Source organism: Aulonocara stuartgranti (genome assembly GCF_965226115.1).
Source record: "Aulonocara stuartgranti genome assembly, chromosome: 17".
Lineage (NCBI taxonomy): Eukaryota > Metazoa > Chordata > Actinopteri > Cichliformes > Cichlidae > Aulonocara > Aulonocara stuartgranti.
The window spans coordinates 29,636,573-29,657,335 of record NC_138953.1 but is presented as its reverse complement, the minus strand read 5'-3'; the positions used below and the strand labels follow the sequence as shown (position 1 = coordinate 29,657,335).

General features: G+C 38.1%; 1 protein-coding gene across 1 annotated transcript in view; it reads left to right on the top strand.

The window, feature by feature from the left end:
- The window catches only part of exoc4 (exocyst complex component 4), a 140,697-nt gene that overhangs the window by 10,611 nt on the left and 109,323 nt on the right, over positions 1–20,763 (top strand). Inside the window, exons 7-10 of the mRNA XM_082510001.1 lie at positions 85–239; positions 4,570–4,738; positions 17,502–17,647; positions 18,487–18,575. Of these exons, the coding sequence (XP_082366127.1) occupies positions 85–239; positions 4,570–4,738; positions 17,502–17,647; positions 18,487–18,575 (559 nt within the window). The remainder of the gene's footprint in view (positions 1–84; positions 240–4,569; positions 4,739–17,501; positions 17,648–18,486; positions 18,576–20,763) is intronic.

Here is a 20,763-nt window from a genome sequence, read left to right as displayed (position 1 = left end):
CGCATGCTATTAATTGTAAACTTAATGTTTTGTTCTGTCATTTGGTTGAAGTAAAAATATTGGCATATTGTTCATTTTCTTTAGGCTCTGGCCAAGTTGAAGAAGCTTCCAGAGACCATTAAAGCCATAATGGAACGGCTGGAACCTGAGCTGAAACAGATTGTCAAGAGGTCTACCACTCAGATAGCAGACCATGCTTACCAAAGGGGAGAAAACCTGGCCCAGGAGAGCCAGCCAAGGTAAAGTAATGGCGTAATGCACTGCTGAAGAATAACTGACGAAAGAGATTTGCTACAGATCAGAAAATATGAAGCTGAAGGTTAATATTAATCCCTTAAACTGCACAAAAATTGCACAATACATTTTCAAGCATTTAAAAAAAGGCATACTTAGCACATACAATAGAAATTAAAAGTCATATATGGAAATTAAAATGTAATGATTAAAAAAAACAATTTTTCAGATGATTTAATAAACTCTATTTTCAGAAAATTCGAATTTTCTGGCAGTTGGATCATATTTCAGACTTTAAAGGGTTAAATAGCAAATGTGGAGGGGAAGGGAGTTTCAGACAGTAGATGGGCATAAAAGGGGAACTATAACCTGTTATGTGGAAAGATGAAAGCAGTCCTTTTGAAATGATAATGTTTGCCTGATAGGGATGGTAAGTAGCATTAGAACTATATGCCAAAATGGTCAGTGTAAATAACAATGTGCAGCTACTGTTGTTTACCTTAAAAAGACTAACAAAGCTCCCACTTGCATTCCCATCATTTATCCCATTGTTTATTCTTCTGTAGTCATAATATTTTTCTAGCCTCAATTTTTAAGGTGTTGAATAAAATGTGGCCTCCCTCCCTAATGATTGGTAAAAGCTATTCCTGTTGATGCGGTAGCTTCAGGGTTTTGTAGCTTGTCTGTTTTTTGTAATGTTACCATTCTCAGAGTTTTGGGAAGCACCCAACATTATATTAATTATACTAATATTCACTGTATTATAGTCAGCATTCACTTTTGTTATTGCATAGAGTGGATCCTTAAGTTATACTTAGAGCTGACAGTAAAGGCAACAGTCAGTGTGTTTAGAATGCAGTCCCATAGTGTTCATAGTCAGACAGTCAACCAGGTGTGAAACATAGTAGCGGCTAGGACTGCAGACACACCTGCTTTAGACCATGAAAACAGATACTCTGCTGCTTTAAACGTAGACAAGTCATGGCTAAACACACCCATACACACACAAACAATTTCACACCTGCCGTAGAGGGCTGCTACATTTTAAAAGCAGTCACGTCAGCTCCTGCAGACATACACATACAGTGAGCAGACTTGAGAAGCACAGGTCTCAGTCCACTGATCCTGAACCATTTAAGAGGAACGTCTTGTTTTCTGTCAGGGATGTTCTCTCCAGCCTTGTCTGCCTTACTTCTTCTGTTGCCTACTGAATCTTGTCTGACCTCAGTGTAATAGGCTACCATGTAGCTTGTTTCCAGTTCTGCTGCTTGCTGATTGTTTTAAGTTGCCTTCATGAGTATACGTGTGTGAGCATTTAACACTTTGAGGTTGTGTGTGTGTGTTTGTATTTGGATGCGTACACACCTAGTTTTCCCTATGCTCACTTCAATTTAAAGTCAATGCTTGTTGCTATGGAAACTCCAACCAATGTACCAATTGTAGAGAACAATGGTCTTGAATATTGCACACTATATTTTATAGTACAGCAGACTAGCAGGCAACACTTAAGAGCTTAATAGCATAAACAGCAGTGTGTGGCTTGCTCTTGGAGGTTTATGTTCTCATTCACATCCTCACTGACCACCTCACTGAAAGTTTATTTTCCTTTACAACTCCTGCATCTAGATAATCTTCATATAGCTTCCGTCTTCATGCACCAAAGTCATGACCCTAATCCAATGATATTTCTTAAGGTTTTAGTGATTCTTGAGCTTCTGGGCTAACTGCAATACTTATGTTTAAAATTACAGCTAGTTAATAGCCAGTGCATGTGTTCGTGGATTGGAGGACGTATGATCTCTGGCTGCTGGTGTATTGTTTGCTGTTATAACCCCAACCAACCAACAACAACCAACCAAACAAACAAAACAAAACAACAAAAAGAATCAAAAACTTCTATTTTTCAAGTCTTTGTTTCAGTGTCTCAAATAACAGTAATAATACAAATTTCTCTTACTGGATGAGAGATAAAAAGACTGCAGGATTTACTGGGCATAACAAATAAACATCAGCTTCTTCCATCATTATTTGCTGATGGGATGGTAGTGGTAAATAAGGTGAATACTGATACTGATATTACATAGTAGATTCTAAATGAAATCTGAATAAACAATTAAGAAAACTGATTTAAAGTGAGGATGTTTTTTCCAATAAAACACAGAATATTAATAACAGTATTTTCAATTCAAACTAAGAAAACAAACAAAACAAAGCAAAACAGGAAAACCACAGTGAACATAGGATGGACTTTTTTTTTGGACTCATTTTTCCCATTTAGTGGTCCTTGCCATCATCTAGAGGAAGACTGATTCCACGTGAATCAACTTTTGCTCTGTGTGTCCATTTGTCTATGACAGCAGGATGACTGAGATAACCTGGTACATTTAATATCTCAAGAGGAGCCTTTTGACACTCTTTAGACCTCTAACAATAATTAAATTATCTGTGACTTAGCACCAACCTGATGGTAATCTAATTTAGATACTATTGTTGTCCTTCCAATATGAAACACATGCAGTCCTGGGGACTTTACGTCTTTGTGTGCTCCCTGCCATTTCTCCTGGTTCTTCATCAGCCGTGTGTGTCAACTTCGATCGGGAGAGGAAATGAGAAGTGTGGTCTCAAAGAACAGACAATATGGATTAGGTTGGACTCCACTGGGAGATAATGAGGAGGACTGTTTACACTTTGTTTGTCCGTCTACACGTAGCTAGGTGTGTTTGTGGGTGTAAGGGCCGGGGTGGTTAGAGTGTGCTTGGGGATTAAACAAAAAAAGCAGTGTCAAAGTCAGAGCCGTAACTTTTGGGTGCCCAACTTTATGCATGTATGCATGATTATGTAGTTTTTTTATGCTTATATTTTTGGAGATTGGTGATCATATATCATTTATCTTACATTTCTGTTTTGTTGTCAGTCTTTCATGTTTATACATGAGAGTCATTGGCATTTCAAGGTCCCTGTCTTTGTGTCACGGAGTTATAGCTCATAGTTATTTGTTCCTCTGTTTCTCTCCATTAATAACATTTGCTTGTGTTACTGTGGGTGTAGTGACAGACAACCAACCAAAATGGTCCCCATTGAAACATGCATCTTGCCTCTCTATTTCCTTTATACCTTCACCGAAAATCTTGGCTGCTTCCCAAAACTCTGAGGATGGTAACATTACAAAAAACGGACAAGCTACAAAATACTGAAATAAATTGCAATAAAACAAAATCTCTCTGTTGCTTTCAATTGAATAAAACTTAATTAAATGGCAGAGTACCGACAGACCAACGTTAGACAAATAGTGATTAAATTTAACTTTAACACTGCTACTTCCTAGCTTGGTTGCACTAGGAAGCCATTCACGCTCAACTAATGTAACCTGTGTTCCCTCTTTACCTTGAAAGCTTTGCCCTTGTGTAGAAACTAGATGTAGCAAAGTCTGGATGAAAGCATTAGTGTAGATGAGACCATCCAGGCTGTAGCACTCAGATCAAGTGGAAGGTCAGTTTGGTTTTGGCTGTGCTCTCTTCTTCAGTCAGAGCCATTTAGAAGTAATGAGAGTGCCTGTTCATTTGAGTCCAGGCTGGGAAGCTCACTTGTTTTTTTTTTGTTTTTTATAGTCCCGGTTAAATGGAAAACTGTAACTGTTATTAGCTATATGTTATTTTTCTGCTGTTTTGGACAGTTTAGATGAGCTTTTTTTCACCCTTGATGTTATAAAGCATTTGCATACATTCCTCACAGTAGCTTGTTGTACTTGTACTTGTATTGTTTAATGTCATACTAGAGAAAGATAATTTGAAACCTGGATCATACTATTATCAAACCTTTCACTGTTCCGCAGTAGTTTTAATGGATTTTCTTAATTGTGAAGCTTAAGCAAACATGACAGAGTGGTCTTCACAGGTGGAAATCTGTGTATTTTGACTTTTGGGGATTGTTTGTCAAAGGTAGGAAATAATTCTATAACCTTGACAAGCTGCCTTAGAACACCTGTAGCTCTCTATTTTACTTACATGGAAATCTCAAGTCATGTGATTTACTGCGGAAGACATACATTTTCCTAACAAATAAAGTGCCCAGTAGAAGTAATGCTGGTTGTCTATTTTAGTTCCTGTATAGACAATAAAGATCCTTGTGAAATGCTTATTAAATAAACATTATACTGCAGATTAATTTTTTAATAAAACAATTAAATATACCATTTAATGCTGTTTGAAGTTTTTGTAATTGTACTTCACTTTCTCCTTTCTATCCTCTCCCCGTGTCTCTATTTACTCCTGACTCTCCTGACCCCTTCCCTTCTCTTCCTCTCTTCCTTTCTGCTCTGTCTGGCTCCCTCTGCAGGCTTCTGCTGGAACTGCTTGAGCTCTTGTTCGATAAGTTCAAGGCAGTGGCCCAGGCTCACAGTGTGGTGCTTACCCACCTGAAACACATCGGGGTGCAGGCCCAAGAAGAGGGCATCAAGCTGTACGAGCAAGCAGATGTCTCTGCTAAGATCCAGACTGTACTGCAGGTTAGTTGGCAACAGCAATGATGAAAGAAATGCAGTCGATATCTGACAATGAAGTGTACAAAAACAGATGTAAATAAAATGAAGCTATGCAGAATAATTAGGAATATTTTAGTCATCTGTCTGAGGAGCTTGAATAATATGAAACAGTTTAACTTTACCATGTCTTTATGGCCAGTAGATTAAAATAGATTTGTAATTTATTCTGAGATATATTATCCTTCTACAGTGGCTCTTACATGTACCGTTACAACTTAAAGTATACAACCATTATTGGGCTATTTATCTGTTTAGAAATGGGACCTGTTTGTTTTCTTTTCCCACGCTAACATACCCTCAGGCTTTTATTTTTCATTCAGTGCCACAGTGATTTGTTCACTCTAGATTTATCCCCCCCAACCCCCTTCTTATAGCAATCTTGTAGCACTTTCACTTATAGTAAATTAATCAGTAGAGAAACAGGCAGCAATGTGATGGATGGCATTCAGTCTGTCAGCAAGGAGTAGCTAGAGAAAAATACAGAGGAGGCTTGATTGCTTGGATTAATTTAAGGTTCTTTAATTGGCGTGTAGTTATGCTCGGTTCTTGATCCTTGCTCCTGTCTGATTGGATGAGGGGGGGTGAGCAGCTGTTCAGTTGACCCGATAGTGACTCTCAGAGGAAAATCTGTGACAGTTGGCATGCGTCTGTGTCCCAGTTTGTGTTTATACCTAACAATGGGTAAAAAAACACACCGATGCACCTTGATTGTGTTTCATCCTTGATTGGGTGATTGATATTTATGACATTTTTTCCGACCGATTTTGCAAAAGATAACTACACATGTACTTATCTGCATCTGATATTGTTAGAGTGGATGAGATGCTTCTTCTTTAATATTAATAGGCTGTTCTCATGGATCTATTTAGATGCAGTGTGAATACATATATAAAAAATATGAACACAGCAGGTTTTGTTTTGTTTTTTTTGAGTGGAATCTATAAAAACAGGGAAGAAACTTTCTCCAAGGGTCTACCTGGATGCCTTTAATGTTGCCATTGTAATTGATTGGACATATTACTGCTACTTTCATTACTGATCATACAAATGTAAAAATAAATAAAATGACAGAATGCTAAATTGGAAACCCATCTATTTCTAACTCACGCACTCTTCTGCTTCCAATTACTTTAGTCCTTTTTCCAGCTGGCATGCATAGATGCACAAATGAAGGCATGTTTAGGTGTGTGTATGGGTTTCTAGGGTGTGAAACAGCATAGGCATGCACTATAATTGCTCTGCTCTACCAGCATCATTATATAAGACATTAAACCATTCACTTGCATTCGACCACTGCCAACACCCAGTTGCCAGGGCCTCCACTGTCCCCTGGCTATGCGATGGGAGATAATGTAATCTCTTGATTAGAATACTCATTATGTGAGATGAGGTTTTCTTATTCAGTCACTCGTGTTATTATTTCCTGACTGATTATATCAATAAAAAGGCCTGTAGTCCATCCCTCCTTCCCCTTGCCATTTCCCTGCATGTTCATTCGTCTTTCTCTATGATCCTGCATTTCCATTTCCCTTCCTCTTTCCTTCAGCTTCATTCCTGTTGCCTCTGTATTACAGTCTCTCAATTTCCCAATACCTTGTGCATACCCCTCTTGCTCTTTGTAATTTCCTCCTTAATCTCATTATCTGGCTTTCTTTTTCTCTCTCGCAACTCCCACACTCACTTTCACCCCCTTCGTTTAGCCCACTCTGTCTTAGAGAGTCACATATCAGCAATGAGAGAAATTAAATTCCTACTGCTCCCATAGTGGCTCTGTTAAATTTTATTAGATACTGAGCCAGTTCTTATCTCACGCCTTAAGACCCACAAAGGGGCAGGAGCCTTCTCAGCACCAGCCAGACTTTAGTTGTGAGCTTTATGTTAGTCACTCATTATGCATTTCACTCGAGTTTGTTTCTCTTTAGTTTTGCATAAATACTTTAACTCTTATTTAATGTTCCATTTAATGTTCCGCTGCAGAATAGGCCACCTAAAAGTAATACTTTCAAATTTTGTGTGCTGACTAGCTCCATATTTTTTATTCTCTAACTCAACTAGAACTGTTTTGAATGATTCACAGCTCAAAATAATTCTTATTTATCACATACTGGGCTGAAACAAGCTGGTTTATTTCACACCTGCTTTCTTGAAGCTAGTAGTTCTCGCACCATAGAGTTGGGCCAAACTGCTGGCATGAGTCCCTGAACGGTTGGACACAGATATGATACCAACTTGAATTAATATAGTTAACTATTTTTAGATGTAAATGAATGGTAGTTTGTTGATCGATTGATAACAATTGTGCAACGTGAATCTTTATCAGGTTTTAAAGTGGGGCTTCCTAAAAAGTACTACTGCAGAACTTTGATGTGATTGACTGCCCCTCAAAAACAAAACAGGAGATGGGAGGGGTCTATGTGCTGTCAGTCACAGCTGTGTGCCTGAGATGCCCATATTAAGGATATCCTCTCTCACTGACATCACACATTACAGTACTAGTACATACACTGGCCTTATTATTTTAAGATTCTGGCCATTTTAATGAGTATCCACAACTGTATAACACAAATTAAGACAGAAGGCTAAAGGGTCCAAATAGGAAGAATCCCCACTAAAAGGTGAGGAAATACTCAGGCATCTTGTTAGTTCAGTATTTGCAAAGGTATCAGTGAAGTAGGAGAGACTTGTTAAAACCCAAACCTTTTACCACTAGCTTTACTAATATGCTTTATCCTTTTGCCCTTAAATTATTTGAATCCCAGCCTGTCTTGTGCCTCTTATTGCAGTTCACATGTTTGATGGGCAGAAACCTCTTGGTGGGTGTTATTTTTTTCCCCTCTTTGAGAGCAACCAGGTTGACCTTTCCACATGACATACCAGTAGACAGATGCAAGAGCTGACAGAAACACACGGTGCACCTAGTTACAAGGCCTTGGCAGAGAGACTCCGTTCATCAGTGTGTGACTGGGGCCCGGTAGGCTTAGAATGGGGAGCGGGTAAACAAGATTTCTAAAGTCAGGATGCATGTAATGGTCCTAATCCATGTTCAGAAAAGCCTGAGATGCTTCTGTTTTTTTATTTATTTATTTATTGTCATTGTCAAGAACAATGAAATTGCGTTTGGGGCTTCCATACAACCCAAAAAAAAAGAAGAAAATAATAAATACCCCTTAAAACCCAAGTGTACATATTTAACCCAGTGTGACTCCAATGCAATAAGACAATCCTTAGCAATAATGTTCGTAGAAATTCAGACAAAGACCTGAGAAACATGACAAAATACAACAATGCAACCCATTCAATATTATTGTACTGTGAGATATGATATCAGATATGATAGTTATCTATTTAAGAAAGAGGGGGGGGGGGGGGGCAGGAGGGGGAAGAGAATAAAGATATGATAGAATAAAGATATGATTGGTTGTTTATTTCAGTGTGGAAGTATTGATTCAAAGCATGAAAGACTGTATGGTAATCAGTAGTTTTGAGGCTGGAAGGAGTGTTTTAAATGCCACTTTGCAGTTTTTCTAGTGGCTCTCTGTATAATGTGTGCAAGTATATCTATTGATTATTTACGCCGCCACTGAAGTTACATTTCTAAGCACATGTCACCAAATGCCCTTCCTACTCGCTATCTATCCATGACAATTTTTTCCGTCTTTTTTCACCAGAAACGATGCTTTTCTTCAAAGCACTCTGTTTTGTCAAAGAAATAACGCACTGGAATTTTGGTATATCCATACATATTTATCAAGTTTCTCTTTTGACATCGAAAATATACTACGACATCAGACAGTTAAGCAGGCCTGGACTGTTTAATATGATGATGTCTGAATTAAAATTTTAGTCAAAACAACATTTTATATATACCAAAGGAGAAAATCCATCACTTTCATTAGAATTGTGACCTAGATGGAAGCAGCAATACGTTACCAGGTAATTGGATAGCATAGTTCATAAAATCTCACAGTTCATAAACCTTTACGTACATTCTTAATCAAGACTGTCCAGTGAGAATGTTATTAAATCTATATTTAGCAGTCTGGCTAGTGGCGTCCATCATCACCCTTTGACCTCGTCTTCTGTTGGGTTTGAGGCCTAAAAGTTTGTTAATTAGCTTGCCATTTACACATACTACAAGGATTTTTGATTGTGTGACTGCTTGCTGAAACCATTGTCTCCTCTGGTGTGTGACCAGAGTGCAAATAATACTTTTAATGAGTGGTTTCCTCTCTGCACACAAGGATGTTTGAGACTGTATTTGAAAATATGGATGTTCACCATTAGTCTTCCCAAAGAACTGATTCCTAGACTATTGAAACTTCACAAGGGAACACAAGCTATTAATATTTTCTACTAAAGCAAAAGGTAAATTTACTACAAGGGTGGACTGAAGTTTTTTTATGTTGCTCTAAATAATGATTGAAATATTAAAAAAGGAAACTTTAATACGATTGCTTTTTCCTGCCTCATGCTATATTTTCTTAAATCCTCCCTCCCTGTAATACTCTTACTTCTCAGAGTGCTTAGGATATCTTGCTTCCATGAATTTCCTACAGAGTTTTCTACTATTTTCTTTTGTTCTTGTGTTCCTGATTATTTGCCTGGTCATTTAGGGTATTTTGGTTAGGAAGAGAGCCTATAGCTTGATCCATATCTGCTTCATGAATTAATCCTTTTTTGTGCTATTGAATAATAAAAGGGGTTTGTTTTGTTTGTATCAAAAAAAATATGAACACACAAGTGGCTTAAATATGCATTGTACGAAATCAGCCCATCAACAGAGTGAAAATGAGTAGAAGTGAATTGCCAGAGAGGAGCCAGAAGACAATAAGCTCCTTTAATTAAATATGAAGCAGAGACATCGCTATGTTGTTCTCACCCAACATTTTAATCAATGTGTCACATTTGTTCTGGCCTCCAAAGACTGTAATATTTACATATTGCGGCGTGGAGGGAAGTCTACCATGTCTGTGGACCCCCCTCCCAATAGACGCGCGCACACACACACACACACACACACACACACACACACACACACACACACACACACACACACACACATAATCCAGATACGTAAAAAATCACTGAACATTGACGTATGACATATGTTTTAGCAATAATTGTCTTTAGTTGTTGATGGTTATACGATATGTGTGAATAATCTTTTGAATAAAGGGTGTCTCATATGGAGTTATTACAGTTGTCCACCTCTTCAAGATCAAGATATTTTATGTGTACAGTACACGTACATAGCATACTAATATATGTAGCGAAGTTGCTTTTAGTTTAGTAGAATATAACCAATAAGTCACATATAAGCAGTATGTTTTAACTCTATATTTAAAATGAAAGGAATTCTTCACTTAATCTAGTCAGGCTCATTTTAATTTATGAGCCACATAAATCTCAATTACACTGGGCCAGCAAGGCCATTTCATATTAATCTATAAAAAACTACAGTTTTTACCATTCTCGTGGTGTAAAGAACCACAAGTACATTCAGAACAGGTTCAATTAACCATCCATTTTCAACAGATGATGAAAAGTCTGAGATATCCTAAGAAGAAATAAGTGACATTTGAAAATTATGCAATAAAATACAATATCTGCCATATTGTAGAGTGTAGACCAAGGCGGTTTGTTGTATAGGATAATGCCCAAGAGCTTGGTTTCCTTTACTTGCTGGATGGCTGGTATGTTTATATGGTATTACTGTCTCATGTCATAGCTTTAACTGAGTACCATACTTTTTACTGTGGATGTGCTAAGTATAAGTTTGTTTTGATCCATTATTCAAAAATATCTAGCTCCCTGTTCAAGATAGCAGTCAGACCAGCCGATGTCATTGCTGATGCATATGCTCAGCTATAATGTCCATTAATCTTCATCCTTTTGATGTATTCACTGCTGTTCTGAATATCTCTTAAAAGAGAATAAAACACATTTATTGTTTATAGCATAAATACACTTAAAGTGTTTGTTACATTTCAAAAAAAAATGTTGAGGACACAGCAAGGACACAGACGAGTAAAAAGGGTTTCAGTGAACATTCAGACACACCTCCCTTTCCTTTGTCAACAAGATAGCCTTCAAAAGATTGACTAGATGCAGCCCCTCCAGGTGGGAACTCCTGCTGCTTAGCAAGAGTTCAGCACTGAGAGAGTAGTTGTGGCTGAAGCTCTGTCAGAACTTGTGAAGGTTATTGAAGTTTCTGGAACACAATCAATACCGGGTGTATACAGAACCCTTTTCTTTGACGGCCAAGGACACTTTGGGCTTTAACTTCAAACTGGCAGCAAGGGATATCAGTCAATGTTTTGTGACAAGACACTAGCCAAGGGATTTAGTGGGAGACAGCCGATTTCAATAAAGACTTGAAAAGAGAAACAAAGTGCTGAGATTGTTCTCTCAGCTGCTTTAAGATTACTTAATAAGAGGAGGAAGGTGGAAACAAGGAGAGAGAATGAAGTGATATTTATTCCTTTAAATTTAGCCAATTGACTGCTTAGTTTACACAATGACTAGTGCTCACCTGCAAAAATGTGAATGATGCTTCCATAATTGAACTGATTGCTGAGCTGTTAGGGCCCTAATGGACAGAACAGAAGATGAGTATACACTTCCTCCAAGCATAAAAGGTGACATCAGGACACTTCAGTTAGGAAGAAATACATGGGAGTGCTGGAAATGAATAACAAAGGCTGACTTCCATTAAGGTTCCCTTCTTTTTAATTTAACTTAGCACTCAGCACATTGAGTCTCATCCCAAACTAAATCAGTCCAATCTACTCAAGTACCAAACATCTTGCATCTTGGTTAAAAAGCGCTGGCAAAATTATTGTTATTATTAATATTATTATTTTTTGTCATCTCTTTAGAAGTGTTTGGCATGTTTACCCACTCAAACACACAAACATACACTCCAGTCACAGGAAGTTGTAGGCTTAGTCTTATTTGCTGTGAAGACCCATTAGTCAAAGCCTCCCTGTTTCTGTTTCATGGATTTTCCCATGAATCTAAGTTGTTTTTTTTGTTTTTTTATGGAATTCAAAGTGTGTGTTCCATCATCTCTCTCACTCTCATCTCTTTAATTGGAAGTCAAAGTGAAAGTCCATTGGACTAATATAATTGGCATCCAGCTAAACTCATAGCAAGATGTTGCTGTAATATTTATTTGGCTGATTCTTCACCTGAGCTGTTTAAACAACAGGAGATGTTGAAAGATGTGAGTTTCTTCCATGTGGTACCAGCTGTTGCCAGTATTTAAAGTGCTAAGAGAGCTTTGTAGCATTATTTTTTTGTATATTCCCAGGAATTCTTGTTTCTCTATTAGTACTACCAATTCAGCAGACCATTTGTAGACATGCTGTTTTTGGTGCGTGTGTGTGTGTGCGTGACCTTGGTTTAATAAGAGATTAGGAAAATACAGGAATGTAGGTTGCCAAATGGAATGGACTTTGTGGCCATTCTGAATAATAGTGAATGAATGTCTCACGAGTTTTTGCATTGCTATGGAAATACTGAGCCTTCTCTTTGATTTGGCAACTGCAGTCACAGTGCTGATCATTCCTGAGCTGACTCTGAAGGACCTGTATTTTATATCACGTGCAACTGCATTTGCCTTGGTTTTTGTTGTTTCCCTGGGTTTTTTTTTTTATGATTCCATGTCCCTCTATCTCCGCATAATCATCCTGTGCTTTTCCAAATCCCTATTTATTGCTGTTCCTCTTTTAAATATACTTTCACCAATGTCGGTTGTAATATAGTTCCTTATTTTCAGTATTCCGTTGTTGTGTGCTTCACAGAGGAGCTGTTTGGTAAAAAGCATGTGACAGTAAGAGAATCTGTGCCTGCAGTAATAGCAGCTTTAATAGGATTTCAGGTTCTTGACCTGAAGGGTAAGAGGGAGAAAGAAAAGCTGACGATAAGATTGCCATGGTCGTAGGATTGAGACAAGTACAATATATCCAGGTCTTAGGAGTAGTTTTGCAAGTTTGCTGAGTGTGCTTGCTTGCATTGATAGGAGGGATTATTTTTTGGTATTACAACAAATATCAGAGATGAATTTAGATTGCAGGGTTGTTATCTTGGAATAAGATGAAATGCTTCAGTACAGTGTTGATCTATATAAATGCCTCTACAGCACATTAAACAGTATTAGTGGGAGACAGGTAACAGGCCAAAACTATTGCCACCTGCAACATTTCATTCGTGATTAATGTTGGTACCATCCTCACACACTGAGATTGGGCTCTAAGTTTGCATGCATGAATGCTATATTTGGAACAGTCAGTGCTAAGCAACTAGGTTGTGCCTTGTTTGTGTTCAACAGACTCTGGACAGCATGGCATGACTGATTGTAGTTTGCTTATATGATATGTAGATTGCTAAAGTTGAGATCCGTGGCATTAAGAAATAACTTGCTTGTCATTTTATAACTCGAAACCAAACTGAAACGCTCTTGACAAGCGACAAGGATGAATTCATCGGCCTCTTAAACTGTTCTGTTTTTCTTTCTAATTAGTTTTCACACTGTAGAGTAAGAGTAAGATGTATTTAGTTACCACCACTACAAATTAAAACACATTTTCATTGGTTTGGCTTTACGACAAAGTAACTTTGTTAGGAGCAATGAAATCTTCATCAATGAGCCATCTCCCTAATGGATAAATAAATAATTTGAACATTTGATGTGAAGAACTTTTGTAAGTTAACAACTCTGTAGCATACTTTGCAGAGGATCTTTGGCGGGGCGATCGTGGCTCAAGAGTTGGGAGTTCGCCTTGTAATCGGAAGGTTGCCGGTTCGAGCCCCGGCTTGGACAGTCTCGGTCGTTGTGTCCTTGGGCAAGACACTTCACCCGTTGCCTACTGGTGGTGGTCAGAGGGCCCGGTGGCGCCAGTGTCCGGCAGCCTCGCCTCTGTCAGTGCGCCCCAGGGTGGCTGTGGCTACAATGTAGCTTGCCATCACTTGTGTGTGAATGTGTGTGTGAATGGGTGGATGACTGGATATGTAAAGCGCTTTGGGGTCCTTAGGGACTAGTAAAAGCGCTATATAAATACAGGCCATTTACCACTTTGGCAGAGATTTCTTAAGCAGCAAACTCTCTTTGTAAACTTCACTCAAAGGTGTTAAATCAGCAAATACTAACTAGTTACCTAAGTACTTGTATTCTCTCTGGGTCTTTCTCCTCATTTTCTTTATCTCCTTTTTCCGATTAGCATTCTGTTCAGTTTTCACTTCCACCTATAATCCTTTGCTCTTTCTATTTTCCACAGCTCTTTTGCACCGTTATCTCCCCTTCTTTTCTTCTCCCGTTCGGTGTTGCTTTCCACCTCCCATCCCTCTCTGCCTCTATCTTTCTCTCTGTCCTAACAGTCCAGTTAATTGCCTCCAAAGTTCACTCTGTCTCTGGGCTAATGCAATTTAAGTAGGGTCGGAGCCCCTTCATCAGCCCAGCGCTGGCATTTCATTAAGTCTGCTTGGGTGTTAGCTTGCAAGCAAGTCGGGGTTTCGCTCCATCAGCTCATCATTAGTAATTAATACACTGATAGGATTAGCTGCAGCATGAGGCTAGTGGCAAGTGGTCGCTCTGTTGTTGCCAGTTGGAGAGGGCGTGTGTAAGATGTTTTCCAGCTCTGTATGTGATCAGGGGAAGTGTGTTGGCGAGAACAGTTAGCTTGTGTATTTACATGAGTGTCTGTGACGAAAGCCATATTTTCAGTCTTGTTTAATTTATAGGTTGTAAGTTATAAAAGATTTTTGGGTCCTTTTCATTTTGGGTCCATTTTGGCTTAAAAGGCATTTTAAAAAATTTCCAGTAAAACATCTGCATTTAACTAAATCTAACACAAGATTTTACCTGAGATGATGCGATCCACATCATATTTCCATGGATGTGCACTTGGATTAATATGACTTTTAGCGACTGAAGGCTTTCCCGTGCTTGATGGGAGGGGTGCTCTCCGCAGTGTTAATTACATCATTATGGTTGGGATGGATCTCCATCTGCTCAGCCATTACTCCTGTCCCATTCTGGGCTGACCCACACTGCGTCTCAGAATTAGACACACACAGGCTAAATGGCCCTTCTAAATTATGAAGCTATTAGATATGGGAAGCTATTTTAGAACATATGTATTCACAGAGAGAGAGAGAAATGAAGAAGGGTGAGAGAGAAAGGAAAAGATGAGGTAGAGAGAGCAACAGAGAAAAAATAGAAATGTGAGAAATGAGAGATGACGCCCTAAGAGATTTTGAAAAATGAGACAATGAAAGAAACAGAGGGAATGTGCAGATAGAATGATAAAGGAGAGGAAGTGAACTTTCTGAGTCTGGCCAGTGTTTCAGTGTGCTTGTTCTGGACTATTGTTAGAAATTGATAAGATTTTTATGAAGCATGATAAGACGTTGATAGATCTCACCATGGATCACGCAGACAGATCAGAGAAATAGATGACAAGACTTTTTTCGGCAGTCATCAATAGTACCCAGTCATGTCGTTGGCTGCCTTCTGTCCAGAGGTCTGTTCTTCATAATTATTTGTGATGCACGTTTATGCTGAAGGCCACAAAAAATATAAAAAAATATAAAGTTTATACCAGCCCTTTTTTGTTTTGTTTAGTTTTTTTTTTTAGCAGACTCTATCTGCAAAAAAAAAGTCATCTAAAGTTTCAATTTCCCATCAGATGTGATATGAACGCATGAGTCACCAAAATGTTTGTGGGTTTATTCAACCAAAAATAATAGTATTCTAGAAAATAGATGTTTCTCCACAGCTGCCACAAGAACTGTCAAGAAATCAAAGGGAAAAAACCCAACAACAAACAAATCTACATTGGTTATTTTTTTTGCAATAAAGCTTTGCTTTAAAGCTCTTCATTGAGCAGCAGTACTAGAATAGGATATAAAATGGAATAGAAACATATTTAGTGTCACTGTAACATGTACAGTGAAATTTAGGGCAGTTTCAAAAGTGAATAGATCAACAGTCATATAAAGCTATATAAAAATTAAATAAGAAATCAAAAAAAAAAAAAGAGACAAAAGCAAAGTCACGTGGACAGCATGTAGCAGCATGTGATCTTTCTGTAAGTCTGGCTATGAAAACCCAAATTATCCAAAAAGTTTATATCAAACTCACAAGTTTTTGAAGTCATGTTTTATAACCAAACTAGACATGACAATGAGGCTGTTTTCTTTTTCCTATTATCAATAAAGACACCTGCTGTACAAAGACCTTAGGATATAAAAAAAGCCCTACATGAATAATCTGACAACAGAACTGAGCAGGAGGGTCAAGCTCCAAGGATACGATTGTGAGTCATTAGTAAGCCTAAGGACTTCATGTTACCATATCAGAGTTTAGGTAGTATTAAGATAAAGCATATAAATGGTATACATATAAGAACAACAAAAAAAGGAGTTTCGTCATTTTACATTAAAACATGATACAGGTGACTTTGTGACATTTAAAAAAAAATAAATAACATTTATTCAGAAAGACTCCTCAAGATGAGTTTGCATTATTGTTATATAACTGTACATTTTATTATCGCATCTCATTTTTACTGTTACTAAGAAACAGCCCCTCGAAATAGATGTTTAACTTGTGCACTGCTTGTACTTTTTTTGTACAGCAGAAAAAATGTTAAAAAATGTAAATAATGAAAATATTTTAAAAGTTAATAATTGGTTGTGATTCTTACTGCATTATTTCTGCTGACCGACTAAAAGAAAACACTAAAATATTTACTCTAAAGTGACATGATTGGAGCTTTATAACTTTAAAAAAATAGAAAGTCACTTTCTATGTAAAATGTAAGTAAAAAATAGAATGCAATGATTTTATTGGAACTTAGAAAAATAAGAAAATACCGATTACCGATTATACCAAATATTACCGGTATTTATTTAGAATTTGATGGCAGCAACTTGCCTCAAAAAAGTTGGGACAAGCTGTGTGTACTGCTGTGTAGCAAAATTTAACTTGTGAATTGAGACCAGTTGCTGGACTTTTTAGAGAGGAGTGTATTTTATTGTTATCTGACAAAGTTGCTCAACATTCCTATTTCTTCTTTGTTTTATTATTAATGATAAACCAAAAGTTTTTAGTTGCTGAAAATTCAGTTGACCTGAAAACAGGCAAGTTCAGCAGCTGGACTCCTCTACACTGCCACGCTTTTGTAATAGATGCAGTACGTCGTTTAGTGTTAACTTGCTGGCATCTTCTTTCCATGATAACATTTTAACCTTGTGGATGGCCCATGCAATGATTTCCATAACATGTCTGTCTTTAGTGCAGCGCCGCCTGAGGGCCTGAAGATCCAGTATTGATTTTAGGCTTTGCATACATATATTTCTTCCATATTCTCGGAACCTTTTGATGAGATTATGTAACGTAAATGATGAGATATTCAACGTCTTCACCACTATTTGTAATTTTTGCATATTGGTGAACCTCTGGCCCTCATTACTTCTGAGAATCTCTCTCTCTCTCTCTAATCTCTCTAAGATGTTCTTTATATACCCAATCATGTTACTGTCCTGTCGCTAATTATTTGCAAAATGTTCCTCCAGTTCTTTGTTTTTGTGTACCACGCATTTTGGCTACATTTACCTTGTGATTAGATTGACTTAAATATATTTCCCCTGCATTAGAAACAATTTTTAGTTCTTAAAAACTGTTTCTTCAGATTTTTCACCCATTGTTTTTTGTATTGCTTAGGTTCTGCTTATGGAGTATTTGGATGTGAAGAACAGCCGCAGTGCTACGGAGCCCTCAGCTCAGCACTCCTATGCGAGCACTGGCAGTGAGTTTGCTGCCTTTTTTGCAAAGAAAAAGCCACAGCGTGCCAAGCAGTCGCTCTTCAAGTAAGGATCACATTACTTTCTCTAATGTTTGTGTTAATCCAAGTTTGAAAAAATAGGCAAGAAAGAAAAGCACGTGAAACACAAAAAATAAAACACCAGAGTCTAATGATCTATGTAGCTTAAAATCTGTTGAATTATACTTTGAGACCAGCTATTCTTAACTGTACTTGTAGAGCAGTGTGTTTCTTCCTATTAGCAGTGCACTGAGAATAACAGAGGAGCCGTATCAAGCTCTTAGCATGTTTTTATGTGAAGGGTCCTTAGCTAACCATTAATCAGTCATATATTTCTCAACTAATTAAAGGGGATCTACAATGCCCATTTCCAGCTTCATATTTTTCTAGTTGGATTATACCTAAAGAATTATTATTCTTCAAAAGAATTATTATTTGTCTTTTACTGGGTCTTGCTGCACTCATCTATTATGAAATAAGCTGTTTTAACTCACTTAAGGTCAAAGTCCCTTTAAAAAAAAAATCTGTCCTCTGATTGGCTCCCTATTGCAGCGTTAAGGATATCCCTTCTCAATAATATCATACAAAGCCAAGATTAGAAAAAATGGTCTGATGCTGACCGCTTACAGCACATTGAAGCTTAGCTCACAGGTACTTAACCCACAGTTGTAACACTATATGCCAGTTATTAAGGAAAATCAGAATAGTTTTACCTTCCGTTCATCTGTAGTCTTGTCAGGTAGTTTACAGCAACAGTTACTACTAACTTCACAAAATGTGTTTTTATGTATGAAATTCTGGATTTAAATTCCATGTATGTGTCTCATTTTCACACCTTTGAGTATTATGCTGATATGTTGTTCCCCCTTGTTGAACCTTTTGCAGGTTTGAATCATCATCCCATGCCATCAGCATGAGTGCCTACCTGAGAGAACAGAGGCGAGAGCTCTACAGCAAGAGTGGAGAATTACAAGGTGAGGAGAGGGATGGATGGATGAACTGAGCAGTTTAAAGTAGAGAGGGAGAGAGCTGATTCTCTAATACAGACAAGGGACAGACTGAAAGCAAAACCTGAACCCTTGAACCTATAGTGAGGACATCGGGTGTCTCTGTTATGCTGTGGTAGACATTTTTACGGGGTGGTTTGGTCCACTTGTCCCCTCAGAGAGAATAATTGCTTGGAATCGGTACAAATTTGTTCTGACTGGTCACCCTTGTTCTGTGATGAACCACTTCTATACTGATAGAAGGGAACAGCAATAATTGAAAACTATGACTCATATGCTATGGCTTCAGCAGTCATAGTTCTCAGCTTAATTGAACACCTGACATGTAAGACAATCCTTTTCACCGTGATGGTCAGAAGTTCACACCTTAATACACTTAATCTTCTTATTTTCCTTTAAGTTTCCAACCATTTCTTAGTATATGATAAGTGTGGATTGATGGCAGGAGGAAGAGATAAAAAGGTATGACAGGTCCAGATGGTGTGAAAAGTACTGACGGAATAGTAATGGATTAAATTGGATAAGAATTTTTTCAACTTGTGTGATAATAAAAGAGCAGCATGAACATAGAGATGTCGTCTAAATGGATGAAAAGAAGGACAGGGGTTATGGAAGAAAAACTGTAAAAAAGACATAAAGACGTGGACCTTGCTTGAACACAATCGATAATACTAATACCCCTCACCCTCCTATAAGGTTGAGGAGTGTGAGGGGTATTAGGTCATGTTTGGCTAAGATAGAGGTGTCTGCGGTGGAAGGATGGTGATGGAAAAAGTTTGGTAAAGAGGAGGAATGATAGCGTCAGAGAGATGTGACTACAGTGCAGTGAAGATGGGGAGGACATGCTGCAGTTCGAGAAGTCGCACTTAAGAAAAAGGAAAGGGAGACAACAGGAGTGTGAAGAGGGAAATGGCGATAGATTGACGAGATGCACAGAGCGGGGTGACTTTGCAGAATCCGCCTACAGGGAGAGGCCTTGAAAACCTCTCACTCACACTTTCACGCACGCACAAAATAGCACAGTGAGTGAGCTACACAGCCAGACCCTGGAGAGTCTAAACTGTTGTGCTGCCCCGACTTCTCTCTTCTCTCTGTCTTTCCTCTCCTCCTCCTCTCTTTGCCTGGCTCTGCTCCTCTGCCTGTGACCTTGAGGTTTCAATCAGCAATGCCTGACAGCACTGTTTGCTGCTGTCTGTTGCTATGCCTTTTCCCCCCCACACCAAACGCCTTGTTGACATAGTATAGATAAAATAAAAAGGTAATTTGAAAAGACTAGTTGATTTAAAAAAAAAAAAAAAAAGTGCAAAAGAGATCCTCTAGCACTGTCTGCACAACTTCTTATAACTATCAGGGGTAAACTGTATAAATAATGCAGCATTGATTAGGCTAGATATTTAGCTTAAGGCTGAAATTACAATGCCGGCTGTACTTCTTTTCTTGACGAGAAATGCCACTCATACTGCACTGAGTCTGTAAATATATGCAAAATTTACTACCCCAGCTCCCCACTGCTACAAAACGAGCAGCACTGATTAACTGTCGATGAAGGAAAACCCCCAAATGGTCTTCATATAACGGCGCTTTTTTTTTTCTTCTTCCATCTGTCGGTGCCTCAGAAAGAAGGTGGAAAAATATTTTTTTTGACTGGCTGAATGCCTCAAGGGTTTATAAGAAGATGAGATTTCTCTGGGCTTTCATTTCACCTGTCACAATGCGTAGCACCGACCACAAGCCCAGGCCAAGGCCTGAATGGCTGAAAAGAGAATGAAGGAGTAAGAAATCATTTAGAAAGTGAAATAAGTCAGCTGTGATGGAGGGAGGGGAAAGATGGATGAAGGAGGAGGGAGGTTAAAAGTCATTGTTTTCATCAGGGTCTTGCGAAGAAGCCATTAAGAGCTTTCTGAAGGAAGAAATTAGAAAAATATGTATTGAGACAGTGTGGAAAGGGACTTTTTCTCTCTCTCTTCAAATTAAACTTACCATAGGGAAGGAAGGTGAGGAAAAGAGTTAGCAATGAGAGATTGAGTTGATTAATTCTTCTAGCTCTGGGATTACTCAACACTTAAAGCTTAGTCATGTGTGTCCTTCTGTCTTTTTACTTGGAGTTTCCTAAACTCCTTTTTTTTTTCCCCTTAACGGTCTGCTTCAAGTCAAT